The sequence below is a fragment of the Buceros rhinoceros genome, unplaced genomic scaffold, assembly GCF_000710305.1.
Source record: "Buceros rhinoceros silvestris isolate BGI_N320 unplaced genomic scaffold, ASM71030v1 scaffold637, whole genome shotgun sequence".
Lineage (NCBI taxonomy): Eukaryota > Metazoa > Chordata > Aves > Bucerotiformes > Bucerotidae > Buceros > Buceros rhinoceros.
In genome coordinates, this window is record NW_010420206.1 from 16,433 (window position 1) to 37,939 (window position 21,507).

The 21,507-nt window shown below is 40.6% G+C and overlaps 1 protein-coding gene across 1 annotated transcript in view; it reads right to left on the reverse strand.

The window, feature by feature from the left end:
- LOC104496121 (mitogen-activated protein kinase kinase kinase 5) overlaps window positions 1–21,507 on the reverse strand; it is a gene marked incomplete at its 3' end in the record, with an annotated part of 53,671 nt that overhangs the window by 15,252 nt on the left and 16,912 nt on the right. The window contains exons 6-10 of the mRNA XM_010139200.1: window positions 20,695–20,865; window positions 14,349–14,461; window positions 8,448–8,607; window positions 6,259–6,412; window positions 3,451–3,558 (exon numbers count right to left, since the gene is read on the reverse strand). Coding sequence (XP_010137502.1) covers window positions 3,451–3,558; window positions 6,259–6,412; window positions 8,448–8,607; window positions 14,349–14,461; window positions 20,695–20,865 — 706 coding nt within the window. The remainder of the gene's footprint in view (window positions 1–3,450; window positions 3,559–6,258; window positions 6,413–8,447; window positions 8,608–14,348; window positions 14,462–20,694; window positions 20,866–21,507) is intronic.

Here is a 21,507-nt window from a genome sequence, read left to right on the forward strand (position 1 = left end):
AGGACTGCGTTCTCTCTGTAGACAGTCCTACTGCTCTATGTTTATACTCTAATAAAACTTCACTGTAGCAAACAGAAGCCTTTTGTGTCTTCTAAAGAAAACATTCCCCTTTCAGGAAAAGGTGGAATGACACCTCAAAGTCCTGGCAACTTTGGGATCTCACCACAATGAGCAACATATCTGAAGAACCTGCGTGTTCTAGAGCTGAATTTCATTTGACTTTTTAGTGACCTGAGCAATTAAAAGGCACAGAGACACTTCTTGCTGAGAGGTAATTTATAGCCATAAATGGCATAGTGTCAAACATAAATGTAATCAAATGTATTCCAAAAGACAACATGAGAATATGTAGCTCATAAAACATTCTATGAAAGTGAAACATACACAAGTCAGTACAGACACACTGCAAAAACAGAAGGACACTGTGCAGGAAATAGAGGAAATTATTCTTCCCAGATATAACAGCTTTCTATAAGGCTTCCTACATGAGTTTTCTCCTCCTCTGTAATTCTTCCCTTCCTGCGCAAACCACGTTAAAGATTATGATGCTAATATAAAATGCCTAACACAATGTACCAAAACCCCAAGCAAGTATCTTTCTGGAAGCAGAAGCTTCACACTACTATAACTTCACATCATTATTACACTTATATTATAACTGTACCTCTTCAAAACGAAGAGGGGCGAAGGGTTTCTCCAGTGGGGTACAGGGACAGGAGACTAGCCTGATACTAAGAAAAGGTGGGATTGCATCTTGAAGTGAAGGTACTAAGTGCTGCTGGTATGAAGTGTGTGTGAAACTACAATTTGAGTTGCCTGGTTTTCTTGCATGAAGAAATATCAACAACTCAATCTGTCTGCTAACAAGCAATGTCTTTTATTCCTCCTTCCATACGTAAACTGTCACTTTCCAATTTTCCATGCCTGGAAACTCTCTTCAGAGTTTAGCTGTACTGGTCCAATTCCCACTATTGGGAATAATCCGAAAGCTAAGTAAGTTAAAATGTACAACCTGACAGGCAGAAATGTTCAAGAAGCACAAGAAGAAGCATTAAGTATTGTGTGTTTTACCTGTCATCTACATGCAACTAATCTCTCAGCGATTCACACAACTTTTATTTAGCACATGAACTTCTTAGGCAATGAAGTAATATAAAAGTTATGTCCCTTATGATCCTGCCAAGTTTTGGATGCGCTGGAATAAATATATCAGGTCTGCTAATCCAAATTCAGCATCTGTTCTCTGGTTAGGCAAAAAACCACCAACCACCCAAAACAAAACTCAAAATGGATTCAGAAGCCAACGTGAAACAGAGACGGGCTGTTCTATTTCAAACCTGCAGACAGCTCTGCTGCATTCCTCTAACCCCATGCGGAAAGGGCTGCTAAACTTAGGGAACTTCAAGGCAAAGGTAATGTGCATTCTACAAAATATAATGCTATCTGATTTTTACAGGTGTCTGCTTATCTTACACCTGGTATTAAAGACATGAATGTTAAGATGTGGTGCTAAAAAAGCACATGGAAAAGACACAGGCCACATTATTTGTCTTGGTATTGACTGTCATTTGCCCCTTTATCACAAAATTGCCGGCTGCAGGCTCCACTGACTTCCAGTTTGGATTTGAAATGGAAATTCAGTCTCTTTGTGCATGAAAGGAAGTTCATACACTTTGTAACTCACTATTCTTATTCTTAGAGGCCTGACTGCATTTTGGAAAACAAGTAGGACCATTAATTTATGAGCCAAAATGAACTGGAATCTGAAGCATAAGCTGGTAAAGCTCCGACAGACCTATGGTAGGTAGACTGAAGTTGGATAGTTGAAGAAGATTCCAAACCCAGGCATCTAACCTGCCCTTGCAGCAGGGATAGGTGTTCTTTGCTTGTTAATCAGACTCTAAAATACCTGGTTTAGGCCTAGTAAGGATCAAAGTAAGAGTCCGTCTGTACAGTGGGCTGACAGATAATAATTTCCTTCACAAAAATCTCTTATCAAAGACAAGTATTATACTGGTTATATTCAGCTGGAAAGGAAGCTGGTGTCTCTAAATTTTTATAGCCCCTTCTCTCCCTGTAAAGTTTCTGATGGATTCTAAAGACTTTGACCAACCTGTAACAGGAGACACTAATTGTAAACTACATACACAAAAAAAAGCCTACAAAACTCCCCAAAGTGTACATGTACAATTAGTTTCTAAACAGGCTAAATTCTGAATACAGAAACACTGACAATCACTGTTTACTGTAGTAAATTTTGGTTTCATCCAAGAATTGCATACATTTATTGTATCTATTATTCTCAGAGGCTAAGCCTACTTGGAAAAAAACCAGTCAGGATAAACCACAAATAAACAGAAATTCATTGGTTTAGACAAACATTTCAGTTTGTGCTCTAAATACCCTGCTCCAGCCACTGTCCATTTACATTTTCTCATGAACTCACAATAAAAATGTCAAGTAGTAAAGCCTCACATTCTGCATGCAAAAATGTTTCTCCTTTAAGAGAAAGCAGTACGAAGTACTTGTTCTTTCATACAAGTACAAAAGCTGAAGGATGGATTACTTGAAAAATAGGTTTGCACTGTTCTATCCCGCAGCAAACAAAATGCTGCCATGGAAGAACGAACAGTGCTAGTTCTGACAAATCACACCATCCCCAGTGCTGTGCCTTCAGCTGACTCAGCCTCCATCCACTCTTTATACACCACCCCCATACTCCCGTCCACCACCTCTGAGGTTCTATGAAGTCCTCCCTGTCTTCACTCTTACTAACATTTTGCTTCATAAGCATCCCAGAATGCAACAACTACTCTAGGTTTTCCTCTCCCTTTGCATCTCCAGATTGTCTGAGCTCCTTTCCAAGCACATCTGGCTGTCTCACACCTTGTCATAAGGACTTCTCAGCCTTTTCAATTTCTAGACTTTCTGAGCATCTATCTGTCCTCCTGCAAAACACTTCTTTGGCTTTTGATTGATATCGCTCTTACTTGAAGACACCAGCTCTATTACTTCCGTATAAGTACCACAGTTGACAAGGAATACTGCAAGTACAGGAAGAATATAGTTCTGTTTGTCTAAGTAATTTTGTCCCACATTATTTGTATGATGACAGCTTATTGTAACTTACTTATAAAATCCTAAGCAACAGACCTGTTGTTATGATACACTGGTTTAAAACAACCCAAAAGAAGATGCAAGTTATTTTAAAAAAATGGAGATGAAAGATCCATTGAACAAACTTAAAGAAAAAAAAATTAAGAATGTCATATTGGAAAAAAAAAAAAGCATGGTAACATATGTCCACAGCCTCTTTCTGTGAGTTAATAAAACACTTTTCTTTGCAGAATCCATCATTAGATGCAATTGTTCACACATTATATGACTTACATACCATGCATACTTTCAAACTGTGAGAAAATTTAAAATTAAAACAACATCATGGAATACCTTGTCATCAGGCAGCACATGCCAGATAGATACAGTCTTCTCCTCAGCTTCACTGTTGATGGAGAGGTATGAAGGCTGATAGATTTTTGTTGGTTCTAATATTAAAACCTTGTAGAAATAGTAATTTAAGAGTTAGTACAAAATACACAGTTAAAACTACTTCTGCAGTCACACCACAGCAGGAAAAACAGGGGAAACAGAATGAAAAGTAAAATTTTAGGTACTGGGCTAGTTTAGTATGGCTGAGAGTAACTTAAGATTTAAAAAAGCAAGCCAATTTTAATTGAGTTTTTTAATATAAGCCTATTATGTCTCAGTTAGTAGTACATACCATAATTTTTCCAAATTATTTCTCTGAACGCTATCTGATTTTGAAATGTTTTTGTCACAATTCATTCTTTTGCAATACCTTCCAAGAATGTCCAGTTCCCACGTGGACAGGATTCATGGTATACCTTTACCACGTTTTGGAAAAAGTGCATCTCGGCACATCAGAAAAAACACATCACCTAGAGCCACACTGAATTGCCTTCGATTTAGACCACTGTGAACTGCAGCTACCAGATCAAATGATTTTCTCAAAGGCAGCAAGGACGACTGCAAGAGGCTGAGAGCTAAAAATGACAGATAATTTCCTGGAATAAGTGAAATAAAAACTAGAACCATCACATAAAGAGATAGGAGGCAAAGCAGCAAGATTTAGTCTAACATAAACACACAGTAAATGAAGCAGCCACTCTGCCACTTCAACGACGTTCTGCCAGAATTACTTGCAGATCTTTTCAGCTTCCAGCATGCTTTAAAGAAAAAAGTCAACCAAGTCTGGCTATTTGAAGAGGGGTGGTTTCTCATTAGAAGTATTTATTTTAGATTTTCAGTGGTTAAAATCTGATGTCTAAAATGCAATATCTATATTGCCTGCGTTGAAGGTATTCTCATTCTTCAGAATATAAAGTATTGTTATTAATTCAAGAAAGAGCTACTCTCTTCCACCGCAGTATGCATAGGAAGATTTCTAGGCCCCAGTGTTTAGTTGAAAACATTTATAAAATAGGACTAAGTTAAAGATGGTTAGCAAACTGATAACCTCTTTCCTTTCTTCCCTCTCCCATAAAAGCTCCAAGCAAACATCATCTTCAAAATATCCAAGATACAGAATTTCTCATTCGAAAAAATGCTTGACTGGGGCAACTTGGTCTACATCTATTTTTAAAAAAATACATAAACACCTAAGCAGGAAGTCTTGGGAAGGGCCATAGCTTGGCGTCAAATCTAAGCCGTGTCACTTCCTACAGAATCGATGAGTGCGCAGATACACTGGAGGAAGTGTAGGGACAAATTTTGAAATGTACCTAGTCATTTAACTCTATGACCAGGGAGGTTTCAGATGGGTCACTTGGCATCTCCAGACACTTAGCATTTCTGGTTTAGACCACTTTGCAAATCGGGGTCTATTTCCTATAGCAAGTTACCCACATGCTTTGAGAACAATTCACAATCAGCAAAAAAATTCTTGTAGAATCAATTACTTGCAAGACTCTGGGAGAAGGAATTGAAAACAAGTTACTAATATAGTATCATTTTCCTCCTGAATAGGCACAAACAGAATTTTAGTATTATAACAGAGTGTGCGTATGTCCACCTGCAACACCAGAACAGTTTCCTTTACAACACAATCAAAACTCTGCAGTCCCTGGGTTTATCTTTTGGTTCACGCTATCGCAATGATCAGCTTTGGTTTGTCTCTTAATAAAAATCCAAACCATTTGACTTGGACAGTTTTATAAGTCAGAGCCCATTTTAAGTGTTTAATCGTGCTATTTTATCACCAAAAAAATCTAAAAAGAACATAGCCTCGTCTTTGACAAAAACCAGAGGATTCGAAATATCTTTTGCTTCCCTGCAAAACTTGATGCCCATTCTCCTTGGAAAAGGAGAACCAGACTCCCTAGAGAGTCTCATGTTGCTTTCACTTTACTGCCTCAAGCTGTTGCTGTTCAACCCTTGAGCCTTCTTTATGGTTTATTATCCCATCTACCGGCAGAAGCCAAAAGAACTGCACAAAACAAGTGGTCTGCACTTCAAGTATCTGGGAGGCAATAGCATCCGCTATTTAAAAAAAAAAGCTGTTTGGTAACGGTTAGCTAAAAGGTATACCCGAGGCATTCTTTCCCGTACATACACAGTTACCATGTACAGGGAACAGAGATCTTTTTACAGTCTACTTTTGGGACATTGCACAACACCAGGGTATCTAAAAAAATTTTCAACAAAATGCTTATGGAAGAAACCATAGAAGTATACATATAAATGTATAGTGCAATCTTGTTGAAATACATTTTCTAGTGGCTGGAACAATATAAAATTAGCTTGGGCTAATTTTAACTTCTAACAGAGCACAGGCTTAATTGGCAGTAAGGTATGTAAAGCCTGCTGAGCTAGAGACTGAAATCAAGTATCTTTTCTTCAAAGCATAATATGGTTAATGGAGTATCACCTAGAACACACTGCAAAGGTTTGCTTTAGAAGTACAACCCATTGGTAGCAAGCATTAAATAGCAAAGTTCTGTTTTAACTTCTTTCCTCAGTACTTTCGTATGGAACACACTGCCCAATTCCATTGTAGCTACGTGCAATCAATTAAAACCAATCTAATATGCAGGCCAAACACATTTCTTCTGGACAAGAGGTTTATTGTCTGTCAGCGTAAATACAAGCAGTGTTTTCTGTTCGTTTCCTTCATGTCACAATTTAAAAAATAGAAAACCGAAAAACCACAACACCCCGCCCCTGCAACCAACCACTTACTGGAAATCGAACTACAGACACATCTGTCTTTGTAGCTTCAACAAGGAAGTCCATCCAGAAGTCCACAAGTTCCTGTTTGGCTGTATGTTGTTCTGGAGTCAGTTTCTTAAAATGCTGATATATCAAAATAGTCTCTACAATAGACTGCAGGTACCTGTGGGCATCCAAGCACACACAGGCAGTAAATTTAACACCATTTGTAAATAGTAATATCTCTACCTTTAATCCCAACTGACGCACCCACCGCTGCAACACCAAGACAGCCAGTAAGATTTTGGATCTCTAGGATCCCTTTTAACAACAGCAATTCCCCATTTAGAACTGGAAATGTAGCTGCTGTATTAGTAACCTGGAACACTGGGAGTTCTGGGACACTCCTTCCTACATCCCATACGCTGTCTCCTATCCTAAAACATGAAAGCTTCATGAGTTAGATAGATGCTCTGCCTATAGACCAAACGGAGCCCATGTCACACTTATCTCAGTAGGGACCAACCTCACATAAAAACCCAGGTGAAAAGTCCACTGGTTAACTTTCTACACTGTTCTGTCTTCTGTGTTGATTCTACATCAGCAGTTGTTTAACACAGATTCCTAAAACATGACACTTCTGGAATTGATTATCCCGTAAAGATGACAACAGCTAAGCAGCCTCTTGGCATTGCTAGGGAAGAACAACAGCTCATCCCTCCTCTGCTGTTCTGCTGAGGCTGATTTATGGGGCTCCTTATAATATTGCTTTCTATTGGCATTTTTTAAGGAACAAAAACCTGTAAACATTATCTTATGCAACTTTTACGAATACTAAGGCAGTGAGATATACATACTTATAGAGGATTTACCACAGCTATCACTCTATCACAATTGGACTACGCATGAAAACTGTCTCCAGGCTTATGACAAGAAGGTATAATGTAAACTCAAGGGCCTTTGGGGAACAGTTCTGTAGCTGCACATTTTCCAATCATCCTTCTTAGACCATGGGGATATCTAGCTTAACATACTGTACATACTCCGCTTTGCACCAAGTGGGGTCTGCTGAACAGCAGGCAGCAGACTGGGAAGGAAATGCTCACAGGAGAAATCCTTCCTGAAGCACAAGTGAGCACGCTGTATTTTCAGAGTTTAATCCACAGACTTAAACCCCAAAGGCACTGGTACATAAAATCCTGACAACCAAGCATTCATAAACTCCAGAAAACTCTGCCAGGAGACTTGCAGAAAGGGCTATCCAGCTTCTCGGTAAAACATGCACATAATAAAATTGGAAAACATTGCAGATAAATACAGTGTAAACAAGATTTATTAAACATTTGGTCAGAAAATCAAGAGTTCTTAATTTTGACAGTTCCCTACATTATGTCTATACAGAAATTCAGCATTTCCATATTTTAGCACACATACATACATTCCTCTCCGACCAACTTTTGGAGACACTTTCTAGCCTCTATGAAAAGACAAAAATAAACAGGCTGTGACACACACTCTTTCGACTGCCAGAGCAGTAACATTTTTTAGTCAGAAAGGATTCATCTTCTCCCCGGCTAACAGGATCCCAGTCCTTGACCAGTAGGTGGCTGGTCCTTCCTTGCTGCCTATATCCAAAGCAGGAGAGGTGCCGGGAGGCTGCTGTCAGAGCCCGTATCTCTTTGCATTTACTTAACAGATGTGGAGTCTACAGGGTTGTCCTTAACCCTAGATTTACAACCTGTTGGATGGACTTCAATCTGCATTCTTCTCAATCGTAACAAGACACAGTTTGCACCATACAGCCCATTTGTGTTCAAGTTCCTAAAACAGCTGGTTTGTGCAATAATACTCACAGTATTCCAAGGTATATCCATGCCTCTCTAGCTAAGCTGCCTGCATTCCCAAAATCTTTCAGGCAATTACGGCTAAACCCACAAGGTAATGGTTGAAGTATGGTGCCCACAAGCAATATCTCCTTTCTCCCTTGCCTTCAGAAGAGCCTGGAGCCAATGGTAAATCTGCCCTTCTCATACATCAAATCTATTCCTGAATAGGGGCCAAAGGCGGAAGAGTCCTTTATCTGGGTAGAAGCGCAGTGAACAATACACAGACAGCAAAATTTGTTTAAAACCCAGCTAAATACGATGCTGAATGTGAAAGCTGAAGGAGTCCAATGTTTTAAGATATGGCAACATACATGATCTTGTTTATCACCTTACCATGCTGGTGCCTTTAGTTTAAACAGCTTTTCTGAAGCCTGGATCACTCTTATGTGGTCATTAGCCAACACACTGGCCCCCAAGAAAGATCCCACTTCCCAATAGCTCTGCAGTTTCTCCAAGCTCCCCTTTTTACCAAGTAGGCTGCTGATCTTTACTCCTGTAGCAAAAAGAATAATAGGTCACATGAATGTATTAATTCAGTTTTAAAAATAACCATTTCCCTGATTTCAAATCTGTTAATCACTTAGATTACTGTAGCCTCTCCAGTTCAACGAAGTAAGATGGAAATCATACTTACCAGTTAATGTTACATGCTTTCCAAACACCCTAAGCCGCAGCAGATTTTTTTTTTCCCCTCCCCCTCTTCCTAAAGTCTTCTCAAGAAAGGAACTTTAAGACATCACTGTCAGGACAAGGCCACAGTCAGATTACCTATGTTCTTGCATGGACCTCATCTGTAAAGGTAAATTGGGGCCTTAGGCTACACAACACAGCTGTAAAAACTTAACAGATGCTGAATAAGGCACCTATTATGTTTTTTTCTGCTTTGTTTTTTTGTTTGGTTGGTTGGTTTTGACTTACAAGCCCCAAGCCCCAAACTTACCTTTATAGACAAGGTCCCATGCAGAAGGAACAGTTGATCCACTGGGCTTCTTCCAGCAGTGATGTTCTGTTAATTGCCGCAAGTCCTACCCCAATGAAAGACATCTATTAATATTCAAAAGTCCCTCAGCAACTCAAGACTATGGAAAGCCTCAGGTTTTATTTTGACTTGCTAAGTTTTCCGAGAACTACAAGTTTCCCAATGGCCTTCAGGATCATTTTTAGTTAATATTATATCTAACATGGGCTATGCTCGCCATCCCCCCCAAATAAAACAATTTGCAGCTTACAGGACAAGCCTCTTCACCACCACAGTCTTTTATTCACTTCTCCCACACTACTCCACTATGACAGTTTCCCTCCCACATCACCTTCCATCACCCTTGATATTAAGGCTCAGTATTCACAACAAATTTCAATGCAACTGTTTATCTACATTTTTCTCTAACCTTCCTTAAGTAGTTAGCAGACAAAACTTCACGCTCGAAGCAGCAATAAATCTTATCAAAATGGGTATCATTACATTAGCTACATTTCAGTCCACAAAATTCATCTTGTTTTCTCACATTCCCATTTTCATGTTACCAACATCTGAAATAATTTTTTTAAAACGTGAAATTGTATCCAAGTGGTTTACAGCGTATTTCACAGCTATATTTCACGCTTTGTGTTCTCTTGCTTCCAAGAAATTGTCATGCTTAAGTAACATACAGAACAAAATAATACTTAAAACATATAATATAACAACATTATTTGTTTGCTTCTTAGGAAAGAGGTTTAGTCATCCCCAAAGAGATAAAAACGCAGCAGATTTTACAAAATATCTCGGATCTACCCAAGAGACGATGCAATGTACACTACCTCCATCAACTCCACCACGTACAGTGGTGACTACCTCTGTGTATATCAGGTCTGCAAGGTTTTAAGCCAGGGTGCTATGTATGTGCACACTGTCAGGGGACCACCGGAGGAAGCACACCTACACTTGCTGGTGTAGGACAGGAAGGGGGAATTTGCGTTGAATGTGTTCACCTTCAGTTGGGTTCTAGAAAACAAAACCTACATGCTATCCACACCACCCAATAAATGGAAAACATTGATCTCCCAGAGGATCCTACAGTAACGCTACTCAGCAACACCCTCAAAGGCTGAAGGGCTCTGAAGGCTAGAATGTCTAAAACATCTGCATGCACATGACAGCAACATACAAGAGCAGATGGATACCTATCAACTTCCTCAGGCTTTGAATGCGACCTTATCCCAAGGGAAGTCAGGAATTGCCATCACAGGGATACATTAACCATTTCAGACGGGTATACCTTTGCTGGGAGGAAGGGGAAAGCGAGCAATGTAGCTGCACGGGGGGTCTTTGCTGACTACTGGGTGATTACACCCACAGTTGCGGTGTCCACTGACAAGCTATCACAAGCTTTTATCACAACCACTGCTCTCTGGTTCCACAGGCTCACTTACAATATTCCGCTACGCTTCACTGCACCTGCAGGAACCCAGCCATCACAACCCTCCCGTGCTCCAGACACGGAAACAGAGCCAAAACAAGCTACAAGTGCGTGGTTTTGATGCGAAGTACAACTCACGTGGGGCAGGACCAGGATTACAGCACGGGAGGGAGAACTGTTCATTAGGAGGGTAAGACTGGTGATAGCAAGAATTTTGATCCCAGCTCATGAAATAATGGAGAGCTATAGGAAGCTGGTGGGGAAAAGGATGGATGTGTAGCAGCAATGATATCCGAAGACACCAAGTTTGGGAATCGTTACTGTTATGTAGCCTGTGAAGCGGGTCCTGTTCCCTTAAAGAAGACAACACCAGCCTCTCATCAAAATCTTCCAAGAAAGACAAGGTACCCAGTGCTAAAACACAACTGAGCTTGCTGACCTTCCTCTACAAAATGAAAGGCAAGTGGGAAAAATGCAGTTGCTGTGTGAAGACACCAGCAATAGGTTTAAAAGACTTTAGTTCATAGAAGTGGATTTTTGTTCTGTTTTGCTTTATTTTCAAGTGAGCTTGGTCTTTTTTGGGAGAGTGGAGAAACAAAAAACTATGCAAAGTGAATGACGTAATGAATTTCACTCTGAGTTTGTGGTCTCCTTGTATAATTTCTCTAGTTTATTTTTTTTCCACAATCTTTAAAAGTTTTTTGAGAGTATAAGAAAAATCCAGGCACAGGCAAGACATTCCTTCCTTCCATGATAAACTTGGCATCCACCGGGGGAGAAGAGAAACCAGCAGCTGAATTCCAGTATATTTTACCAAAAATATTTTGCCTTAAAAATAAGTCAGCCAAAACAGAGGAACCATTAATGCCAGAAAAATCATTGTTTTTATAATGCCAAGAAAATACCCACATTTTGTGAAGAAAATAAGATTATAAATGCTGCAGGTAGGCACCAAACTGAAAGCACTGCCAGGCAAACCTAACTACTGTACACACATACCTAAACAAGAGGTGACATTAAAAGAATGACATACATGTAAGAGATTCTTGGGACAGAGGAAAAAAAAATCAAAACATTTTCCCTCACAACCTATGTGGTTTTGCTTATTTTTGTTTAAAACATTAACTTTAGCCCAAGACAAAGAAAATACTAAATTATCCTCAGAATGTATCACAACTCAAGGCAGCTGACACACCTCAGTGTACGAAGGCAAACGCAAGGTCTTGCACCTGGGAAAATACAGTCCAGGAGGCACAGGCTGTGATCTACCTGGTAGGGTTGCAGCTCTGTGCAAAGGGACCTGGGGGTCCTGGTGGACAAGCCTGGTATGAGCAAACAGGGTGCTGCTGCGGCAAAGAAAGCCAACAGGATGCTGGGCTGCACCAACAAAGGCATCACCAGCAGAGACAGAGAAGTCATTATCCCAGTGTACTCAGCACTTGTCAGGCCACACCCGGAATAGTGTGCTCAGTTTCGGTCCCCGCCATACAAAAAAAGATGTGGACAGGCTGGAGAGGGTCCAGAGAATGGCTACAAAGATTATCAAAGGCCTAAGAAGCTGCCACATGAAGAAGGGCTGAGAGAACTGGGTTTGTTCAGCCTTGAGAAAAGAAGGCTTAGAGGAGAACTTATCATCGTGTTCTAGTATTTAAAGGTGGCTACAGAGAAGATGGAGACTCCATTTTTACAAGGAGTCACATAGAAAAGACGACGGGTAACGCGTACAAGTTACTTCTGCCGAGATTCTGACTGGACACAAGAGGGAAATTTTTCACAATAAGAACAGTAACCACTGGAAAAAATCTCCCCAGGGAAGTGGTGGATTCCCCAACACTGGACACTTTCAAGATTTGGCAGGACAGGGTGCTGGCCATCTTGTCTAGACTGTGCTTTTGCCAAGAAAGGTTGGACCAGATGATTGCTGTCCCTTCCAACCTGGAATTCTATGATTCTGTGAACAGTGACCACAGTCTTATCAACAAGAAATCAATGTCCAGTGACACACATAAGTCTATATTATATATGTATTTGAAAATCTGTTTCAAAATAGCTAAGACAGTCTGAGGTTTAAAATATTTTGACAATATTTCATATAACAAAATAAGAAGGACAGACACCCACAGAAAACAGAAGGGGCTGGTACCGCAAGGGTTTTCAAGTTGGTATATCAAGTAGACACCAAGTGAATGTTTACATAAGATAGAGGCACTTCAACAGCTCAAAAAGCCAAAAACCTTTCAAGGAGCTACTGGATATTTCTCCACTAAATCATTCATCAGCCATTGATGGAATCTTAAGTAATAAGGAACCTTAATTTCTGTAACATTCTCCATACAAACAACAGGGAAACCAACACTGGGCAAACTCACAAGAAGATGATACTAAACATCTGATCCCTACAAATAACACTCAGGTTTCATCAGTAGAATTAATCTGTCCAAATCTAGTTGGTCGTAGCCTGTGTGCAATTACAAGGTTCCTTTAAAATGGAAGGATTCAAATTGACCTATACAATACGTACAGCCCAGCTTTGTTAAACTATCTAATTTAAAATTGGGCCATCTGAGTAAGCATTTGCAAATGCTATGTAGAAAGGAAAACATTTATTTTTTTTACCTCCTACACTGTCACAAAAATTCAAATTTCAGTGTAGGAGATGCAAGTATTCTATTCGACACAGAAAACAAAATCTCTCCTACTTGCAGAAGGGCAAACAGTAGCTGGAGGAACTCTAGGTAGCCTAACACATCCAAATGAATACCTTAATTCACACCAGAGAATTTCAATTCCATTATCTCTGTGAAAGTAACCATCTCACTCTAACCTTCACACTCAAAAAACCTCTCTATCTAGAAAATCACTTCCAGACATACAGTGCACACTTAAACCAGAGCAGCGGCTGATTACAGATAACATTCTGTGTAGTAAAGAACACTTTTTCTCACTTGACAGCCTCCTCAGGAAACAACCGGATAAAAAAGACTTTACAGTAAGTCAAGAATTACTCAAATTCATGGAGAAGACGGCCAGTTGTAAAGGATATGTTACTACACATTACAACATCCAGCGCTTTCTCCCATACCTTCCCTAAAAGGATCTCTGATCTAATCTTGACTTTGCACTCTCCTGAAATCCAGAAAAACCACAAACAAAATAGACGCCTTAATTCTTCCTTCTTATGCGAGACATTTTTTACAATGAGGTTAAGGAGGCATTGGATCAGCCTGCCCAGCAAAGCTGTGAATGCCCCATCGCTGGAAGTGTTCAAGGTCAGGATAAGCAACCTGATCTAGTGAAAGATGTCCCGCCCATGGCAGGGAGGTTGGACAAGATGGTCTTTAAAATGTCCCTTCCAACCCAAACCACTCTGACTCTATGATTGTACAAATACAGACATTCAGGAAACCTCAAAGAAAGCACTGGAAGAAACGTTCTTCTCTCAAGCGCATCTTCCCCATCCTCAGGATGGACTTTTTGTCCATATTCCCTACAGTTCTACAGGGGGGTGTGTTTGTTTTAAAGAATGCTGGCTGGAACCAGATTCCCCTTTCAGCTGTTCCTGTTTCACACAAATGATGCCATTGCAAAGAGGAGCTGCCAGTTTTCACTAAGCTCTCGTAACCAGTTAAGAACCTGAAACTGGAACCTGGTCTTCACATCAGCGCTCACCAGCAGTTAGGTGGGATCAGTGGTGGAGGGGGAGTTCAACTGAAATATTCCCATGCTCACTATCAAAGCATTCATACACAGACCTCGGATTTTTCCCCGTGACAGTGGGTGATGTCTTACTTTCACTAGAATGCAATTTCACTGTGAATTTGCAAGCCATAATTACCAACTTTCCGCAGCTCGAAAGAAGTATCAAAGCAATGTCCAGCTGCCAGGAGGAGTACTGCATAATTAATTCCCGACTGTAATGTTGGCTCTGACTCAAACGCCTTCTTGAACCTAGAAAAAACAAACATACAAGTTTACTTTCTAAATTATGCAATCTAATAGGGACATAATTATACTTTTAAGTGCTTATCTTCTGTTTACACAGCAAGAATCCATGGAAGCAAAAATATTTTACTGTTTTCCACAAATGCTTTTTGGTTATTTTTAGGAATCTGTATTTATACATCCCACTCCAATTTCCTTTCCTCTCCCACAACAAGCGCAGACCCTACTCATCCATCCCAATAAAGTTACGGTCTCTTACTAGATTTCCAGTTTTCTCTGAGATTGAAGAAAAAAACCCCCAACACACTACCAGCTTGTCAAGAGACCTGTTTCACAGTTATATTTATTAATAGGCTCATTAATTTACTCTTAAATATATGAATTTTCACTGACTTGAAACCTTAGATTCTATTGTGGATCTGCTACAGTGACACAAGAGTATCAAAATGCATAAGCACAAAAGCAAGAGATACAAGAAACATACTTCGCATTTCTCCACAGTTTCAGCTACTCCCGATTTTACTCTTTATTGGGTGTCTCACTGACACTATCCTTAGGAGTCTATTCACATAAAAAAAAAGGAGTTCACCAGATTTTACTCTCCTCAAGAGGAATGTGCAAGCAAGAGGAGTGGCAGTGGTAATCACCTAGCCTAAATCTTGTCTTGAAAGAAGTTGAGTGGCTTCACCGAAACACAGCACACGCCATCCTCATGCCAGCAATGCAAACTGTGACACAGTTACAGCAGATCTACAGTGCTTTAGGCTTGTTCTACAGAGTAAGAACATGTTTGGTTGCATATATATACACACACACTCGTAATTCTGTAAGGAGGAGGCAAACAAGACTATCCTATGGGAGCTAAGGAGTACAAGAGATTCGGTCAACGCAGCTCCACTGCTGTAAAAGCAATGGAGAGGATGGGAAAAGGATGGGAAAAAAATAGTCAAAGAAATGAATTATATATTAAAAAAAATGAAGCAGGTTGTGGGATTAATAAATAAGGAAGGAAAGAAAAATAACCTATGCAAAACCAAAGAATTTGGCTTCCAGACCACGCTGTGACATGGAAGCAAAGCTAAGGCATTCTGATCCTAGCAGGACAAAAATACAGCTGGTTTTTAAGTTTGGGGGTTTTGTTATTTTGTTTGTTGTTTTTCCTGCTCTAATGATTCAGGACTTTGCATCCTTTAATATAAGCTCTGTTTTCCAAAGCTTCAACACAGGCTCATCTTCAATCTGCTACATACATTCTCTTTGTGGACTCCACAGCTGCCCACCTCCAAACAACTTAACCACTAAATTCATAAAAGTTTAATTCTCTAAAGGAAGCGTGATGAGCAGAGGAGACACAACAATTCTTTTCTTTGATCATCTCTTTCCTCTTGTACTGAGAGTTACAACAAAACAAGGAAGAAAGTACATATAAAGCATTTTCGCTCACTTAAAAAACCAAACCACAACAAAAAACCCCAAAAATGTCAACAAAAAAGGATGACACTCCCATTGATTCCAAGCATGTACAACTGGAAGAGACCCACTGGCCAGCATAATCTGTTTGGAGACATAGTGATGTTGGGAACTGCACTTCCTTACGTGTCCTAAAGATCTTTCATGCTGTAGTCCTCATGCATATCAGGAAAAGCAGAGAGGAAAGACAGACAGAAAAACAAAACACCTCAAAAACAAGTTCTAGAGACTCTGCATTTTCACTTTGTTTTGCCAAAAAATGCCTGATTTCTGGCAGGATTATGAAGATTTCTCTAGTTCTTGGACAGATACATACAAAAACTTGAAAATTTAAAGATAAAACAAGCATCTCCTCTGCGTACCTACAGGTGGGCACATTTGTGCTCTAAACAATGTTAATCATACAGGAAAAGGAGGCGGAGATGAGTTTAAGTTTGCAAAACAGTTCACTGCTTGCAGAAACATTGGTGAAACAGCTTGAAAAAAAAACCAAAACCTTTCTTAAGTATGTTACCACAGAGGCACCACCAGTGTTGCTGATGTGCTCAGTTCCAGCCAGTGACGAGTCCACGGTCACTGACTGGAGCTGGCTGTGTCTGACATAGGGCAGCTCCTTCTCCCCTCAGAGGCCACCCCTGCAGTCCCCTGCTGCCAGAACCTTTTCACCTATCCCCAGAAGACCAGAAGGGACATACTGCACATTATTACTCCTGGGTTCTGCCTTTTCTTTCCAAATTGCTTCCAAGTCTCCCTTCAAGCAGAAATTCATTCTCCTAGCCACGTTTATGTGCTACTCACACCAAGAAATACTAGTTCCTTGGATCTCCGCAGACTTATTTACCTCTCCTAAATTGTTAAAACCAAAAGAGTAATTTCATATTTGCTGTGATCCAGTGCTGACATTCTTAAACCTGCCTTATACCTACATAGCCTGGACAGCAAAGATTTGCAAACAATGAAATTAAAAAATAGCCTGTAATAATTAAATTTGACCAGATGAAAGTATTCATGGTTTCCTAAACCACTCACAAGTCACACAGAACTGATTTAAATTCAACTGCTGCAACTGAAATCATGCCTGACCATTCTGATAGCCTTCTCTGATGGCATGACTGGATGGATAGATGAGGGGAGGGTAGTGGATGTTGTCTACCTCAACTTCAGCAAGGCTTTTGACACCACCTCCCATAACATCCTCCCAGGGAAGATTAGGAAGAGTGGACAGCGCAGTGCACTGACAACTGGCTGACCATCAGAGCTCAGAGGGTTGTGGTCAGCAGCACAGTCGGCTGGAGGCCTGTAGCAGGCCTGCAGCTAGCAGTGTTCCCCAGGTGTTAGTACTGGGTCCAGTCCTGTTAAACACGCTCATCAGTGACCTGGGAGAGGGACAGAGTGTACTCTTAGCCCGTTTGGTAATGATACAAAACTGGGGGGAGTGGCTGACACATCGGCTGGAGGCCTGTAGCAGGCCTGCAGCTAGCAGTGTTCCCCAGGTGTTAGTACTGGGTCCAGTCCTGTTAAACACGCTCATCAGTGACCTGGGAGAGGGACAGAGTGTACTCTTAGCCCGTTTGGTAATGATACAAAACTGGGGGGAGTGGCTGACACACTAGAAGGCTGTGCTGCCATTCAGCGAGACCCGGACATGTGGAAGAGTTGGACAGAGGGGAACAAAATGAGGTTCAACAAGAGCAAGTGTAAGATCCTGCACATGCTCAGGAATAATCCCCTGCACCAGTAGAGGTTAGGGGTTGACCTGCTGGAAAGCAGCTCCACAGAGAACTTGGCAGTCCTGGTGGACAAGTTAAGCATCAACCAGCTGTGTGCTCTTGTGGCCAAGAAGGCCAATGGTAACCTGGGGTGCATTAAGAAAAGCATGACCAGCAAGTCAAGGGAGGTTCTCCTCCCCCTCTACTGTGCCTTAGGGAGGCCACATCTAGAGTGCTGTGTCCATTTCTGGGCTTCCCAGTTCAAGATAGAAAAAGGGACTACTGGAAAGAGTCCATAGAAGGTTACAAAGGCGATTGGGGGACTGGAGCATCTTCCATATGAGGAAAGTCTGAGAGCCAGGAGAAGAGAAGACTGAGAAGGGATCTTATCAGTATCTGAAGGGTGGGTGTCGGGAGGAAGAGGCCAGACTCTTTTCAGTGGTGCCCACCAACAAGACAAGGGGCAACGGGCACAAACTGGAACACAGGAAGTTCCATGTGAACATGAGGAGAAACTTCTTTACTTTGAGGGTGGCAGAGCACTGGAGCAAGCTGCCCAGAGAGTTTGTGTAGTCTCCTTCCCTGGAGGTACTCAACACCTGCCTGGATGCGGCTCCCATGCAACCTGCTCTAGGAGAACCTGCTTTAGCAGGGGGTTTGGACAAGATGATCTCTAGAGGTCCATTCTAACCCCTGACACTCTGTGATTCTGTAACTGCTGTACATTGTCATGCCCCAAATATCCTTGGAGGAACCCACATGCTGTCATAGAAGGGTGGTAAGGTTTAAAAGTCTGCCTGTAACGTAGAGGCTGGCTTAGCTGATGCCATCAAGACATTGAAAGCTAACATTTGAGAAAACGTTGCTGTGCAGACATTGAATTTAGGCAGGTAGCAGTGAAAGGATTTGAACAAAGACTTGATAGCTTTGATAAGTCTGATTTACACTGTCAGTGTGCAACAAGAAAGTGACAGTTAAGAATTAATCTTTCATCTCTTCTCTCCTATTTATATGAAAGATGTCTTTCACTCTGCTTTTTTACTGTCAAAAAAGCACACTGCCTGCCTCTTTTTTCCTTTTTTTAATAACCAAAGTACTGTGTCACCACTAGTTGTTGCAAAACTAATGCTTTGGTTCTGCTGCCAAATTCTCATTATCTTATGCAATTCACTGTACTTCTCCTACATCCTCATTTCTCTAAGACTGAGATAATAACCTCTATCTCAATGTAAATTAACACTACCATGGAGGCATTGTTCCTGCACACACCTTCCCCCACTTTGGCCTGCTGCAGCACTAGAGTAGCTCTGCTCCTTCTCAAGAGCCTTCCACTGAGCTGAGTCAACCCTGCAGCCACGTCAAGCCTGCTGTATGACTAACAGCAGAATTCATACCGATCTCCAGCATAAAGTACAAACCAAGAGCAACTGGCCCATCCAGTACACCTTCTGACCAAACTCCAGCTTCACTCAGAGATCTCCTTGCTCTCTGGCAGCAGGCGCATGGAGCAGTCTGCCTTGGGTCTTACTTCTCAGAGACTTCAGGGATTACTTAGGGACTGGCCCTTCAGCATCCTACCCTGCTGCAGGAGCTGCCAGTCTGCTGTCCTTTCCCAAACTGGTATGCCTGACTGCAATCCCTTCCCCTCAGCAAATGTATGAATATCCCGATTGCTAAAACACATCTATTAAACGTGTGTTTAGATGGCTCTACGAAATAGCCTAGAAGTACCTATCGCTATCATACACTCAATCATTCCTAGTTTGAAAATCTCAAAATTTCTCTGTTCATAAGGCACTATGAACGAGGAAAAAGCAAGATGTACAATAGCAAAAGTAACTTCTAGGTATTCCAGTTAGCCTGTTATGATGCCTAGTACCTGCACAAAGGAATACAGTTTTCTTTTTATACTAGCTCATGAGATTAGCAAAATGTTTGGTTTTTTTTAAAAAAAGAATCTCAAATGTTTGTTACGGGCTTTGCTTTAGAGGAAATAATTTTTTTCTGTTAGCTAAAATTACTAAGGGGAGGATGATGACAATATATTGCATTCCTGTTATTTCAACATCTTAAAAAAAATCCAGTAAGCATTGCAAAACTGCAAAACATGACCAGCAATTATAAACTGTACTTGTATTCTGAGGCCATAAATGATAAACAATTAAATCTTATCTTTTACCAAAGACAGTTCTCATTTGAAGTTTACTGAAAACAAGTGATAAACGACAAAGGGAGAAGAAAGCTTTCCATTCTAAGCATTTACTTCATCGGGCAGCTGATGGGCACAAGAGCAGAACTAGAATCACAAGAGCAGAGCAGAATATATAAACACATACTGTGTTTCCTCATCTGAATCATAATGGAGAAAAGCAGCTCATCCTGACAGAAGTCTAGGATGGCCTCCAGTGCCTCCATTTTTTAACCTATTCCACATAACAGCATTTTAGTGAATTTTAAAACCAATTAAAAACATTGTACTTGGCTCTAAAACTAAGATAAGAATTTGTCTCTCCTATTGAGTGCTTCTTTGACTATCAATGGTACTGCAGTCCACTGTAATATGCATATATTACATATATTACACATGATGATGGGGCTATAAAACTTCTGCCAGCATGAGTTTGGAACAGTCATATTGCTTGTGAGCAGGGAAGCCAAAGGCAACAAATTGGTACTGAGTTAAACCTCAGATATTAGCTAGCTAGGCTTAAAGGTGCTATCAGACTGCAGATAACGCCCATCGATTCACAGCTGATTACTGTCTGGCCCAGGTTCCTAACAACAACATAGTAAACAGGAGACTTCACATTTGGGAGAAAGGAGGACAATACACTCTGATGAGAGCTGCCTAAACTTCCACACTTCAACAACTTCACAGAACAAAACCTGTGAACAACGTAAAACTTTCGTTCTTAACAAATCCAGGAAGATTAGAAGATTTGGTGTATCCCTCAAGGATGCCAACTACTTGGAATGAAAAGCAGGTGAAATATATTCTTGTTTAAGGAATATTTTCCCAAAGCCAACCGAAAGGACATAGACCAGGAAAACAGTACTCACCAGAACGTCGATTTGTCCCTGCTTTCTGTATCTGTGAACCCAGATTCCAAAAACAAGTCCTTGTAAATTCGACCAACCAGGCAGTACATATCTGAAGCTACTTGGTCTTCCTGTTCCACCAGGGGAATCATAATTTCTAGAGCTTTCTGCCTGTCTCCAGGCAGATTTCTCCTATTGAAAAGTAAAAAAAAATTATTAAAAGCCAAATAAAGTTAACAAGAAATACTTTTTCATGACCATGAGTGAATATAAATGTATGACTTCTTCCATGTAAAACGGGCTGGTTTAGGAATACACATCTCCCCCTGCTTCTGCCTTTTTCTCCCCCCCTCATTCTTAACATCATGGGACGACCTTATAAAACTCCTCTAACGTTTTTCTCTGTCTCATGAAGCATCAGCAGCGAGACCCTCAAAAGTAATTCTTAGAAGAATTAGGTGTTACAAAATAGAAAGGTACGAGCCTAGTATTTCTGTCATAGTAATTCATGCTTTAAAGGAAAAAATAAGATTCCACCTTGTGGTAGTGATTTTTTTAAAACATACATTTTGAACGTGGAGCAAAATAACCAAAAAGCACAAACCCAACTGAATTCCCATGATGGTGAAGGTTAGGAAGAGAAGCCAATATGGGAGTATTAACAAAAGTACTTTGGACAAAGACATCCCATGATTAGACACTTCCTGGTGACTCACAGTTTGGACACATACAATCACTCAGTACCAAGAGTTTAGATTTTTTAACATATTTGTGTAATGAACAAACAAATGACTCCTTCCGCAGCAAAAACTATTCTTTGCTGGTTTGGGAAGA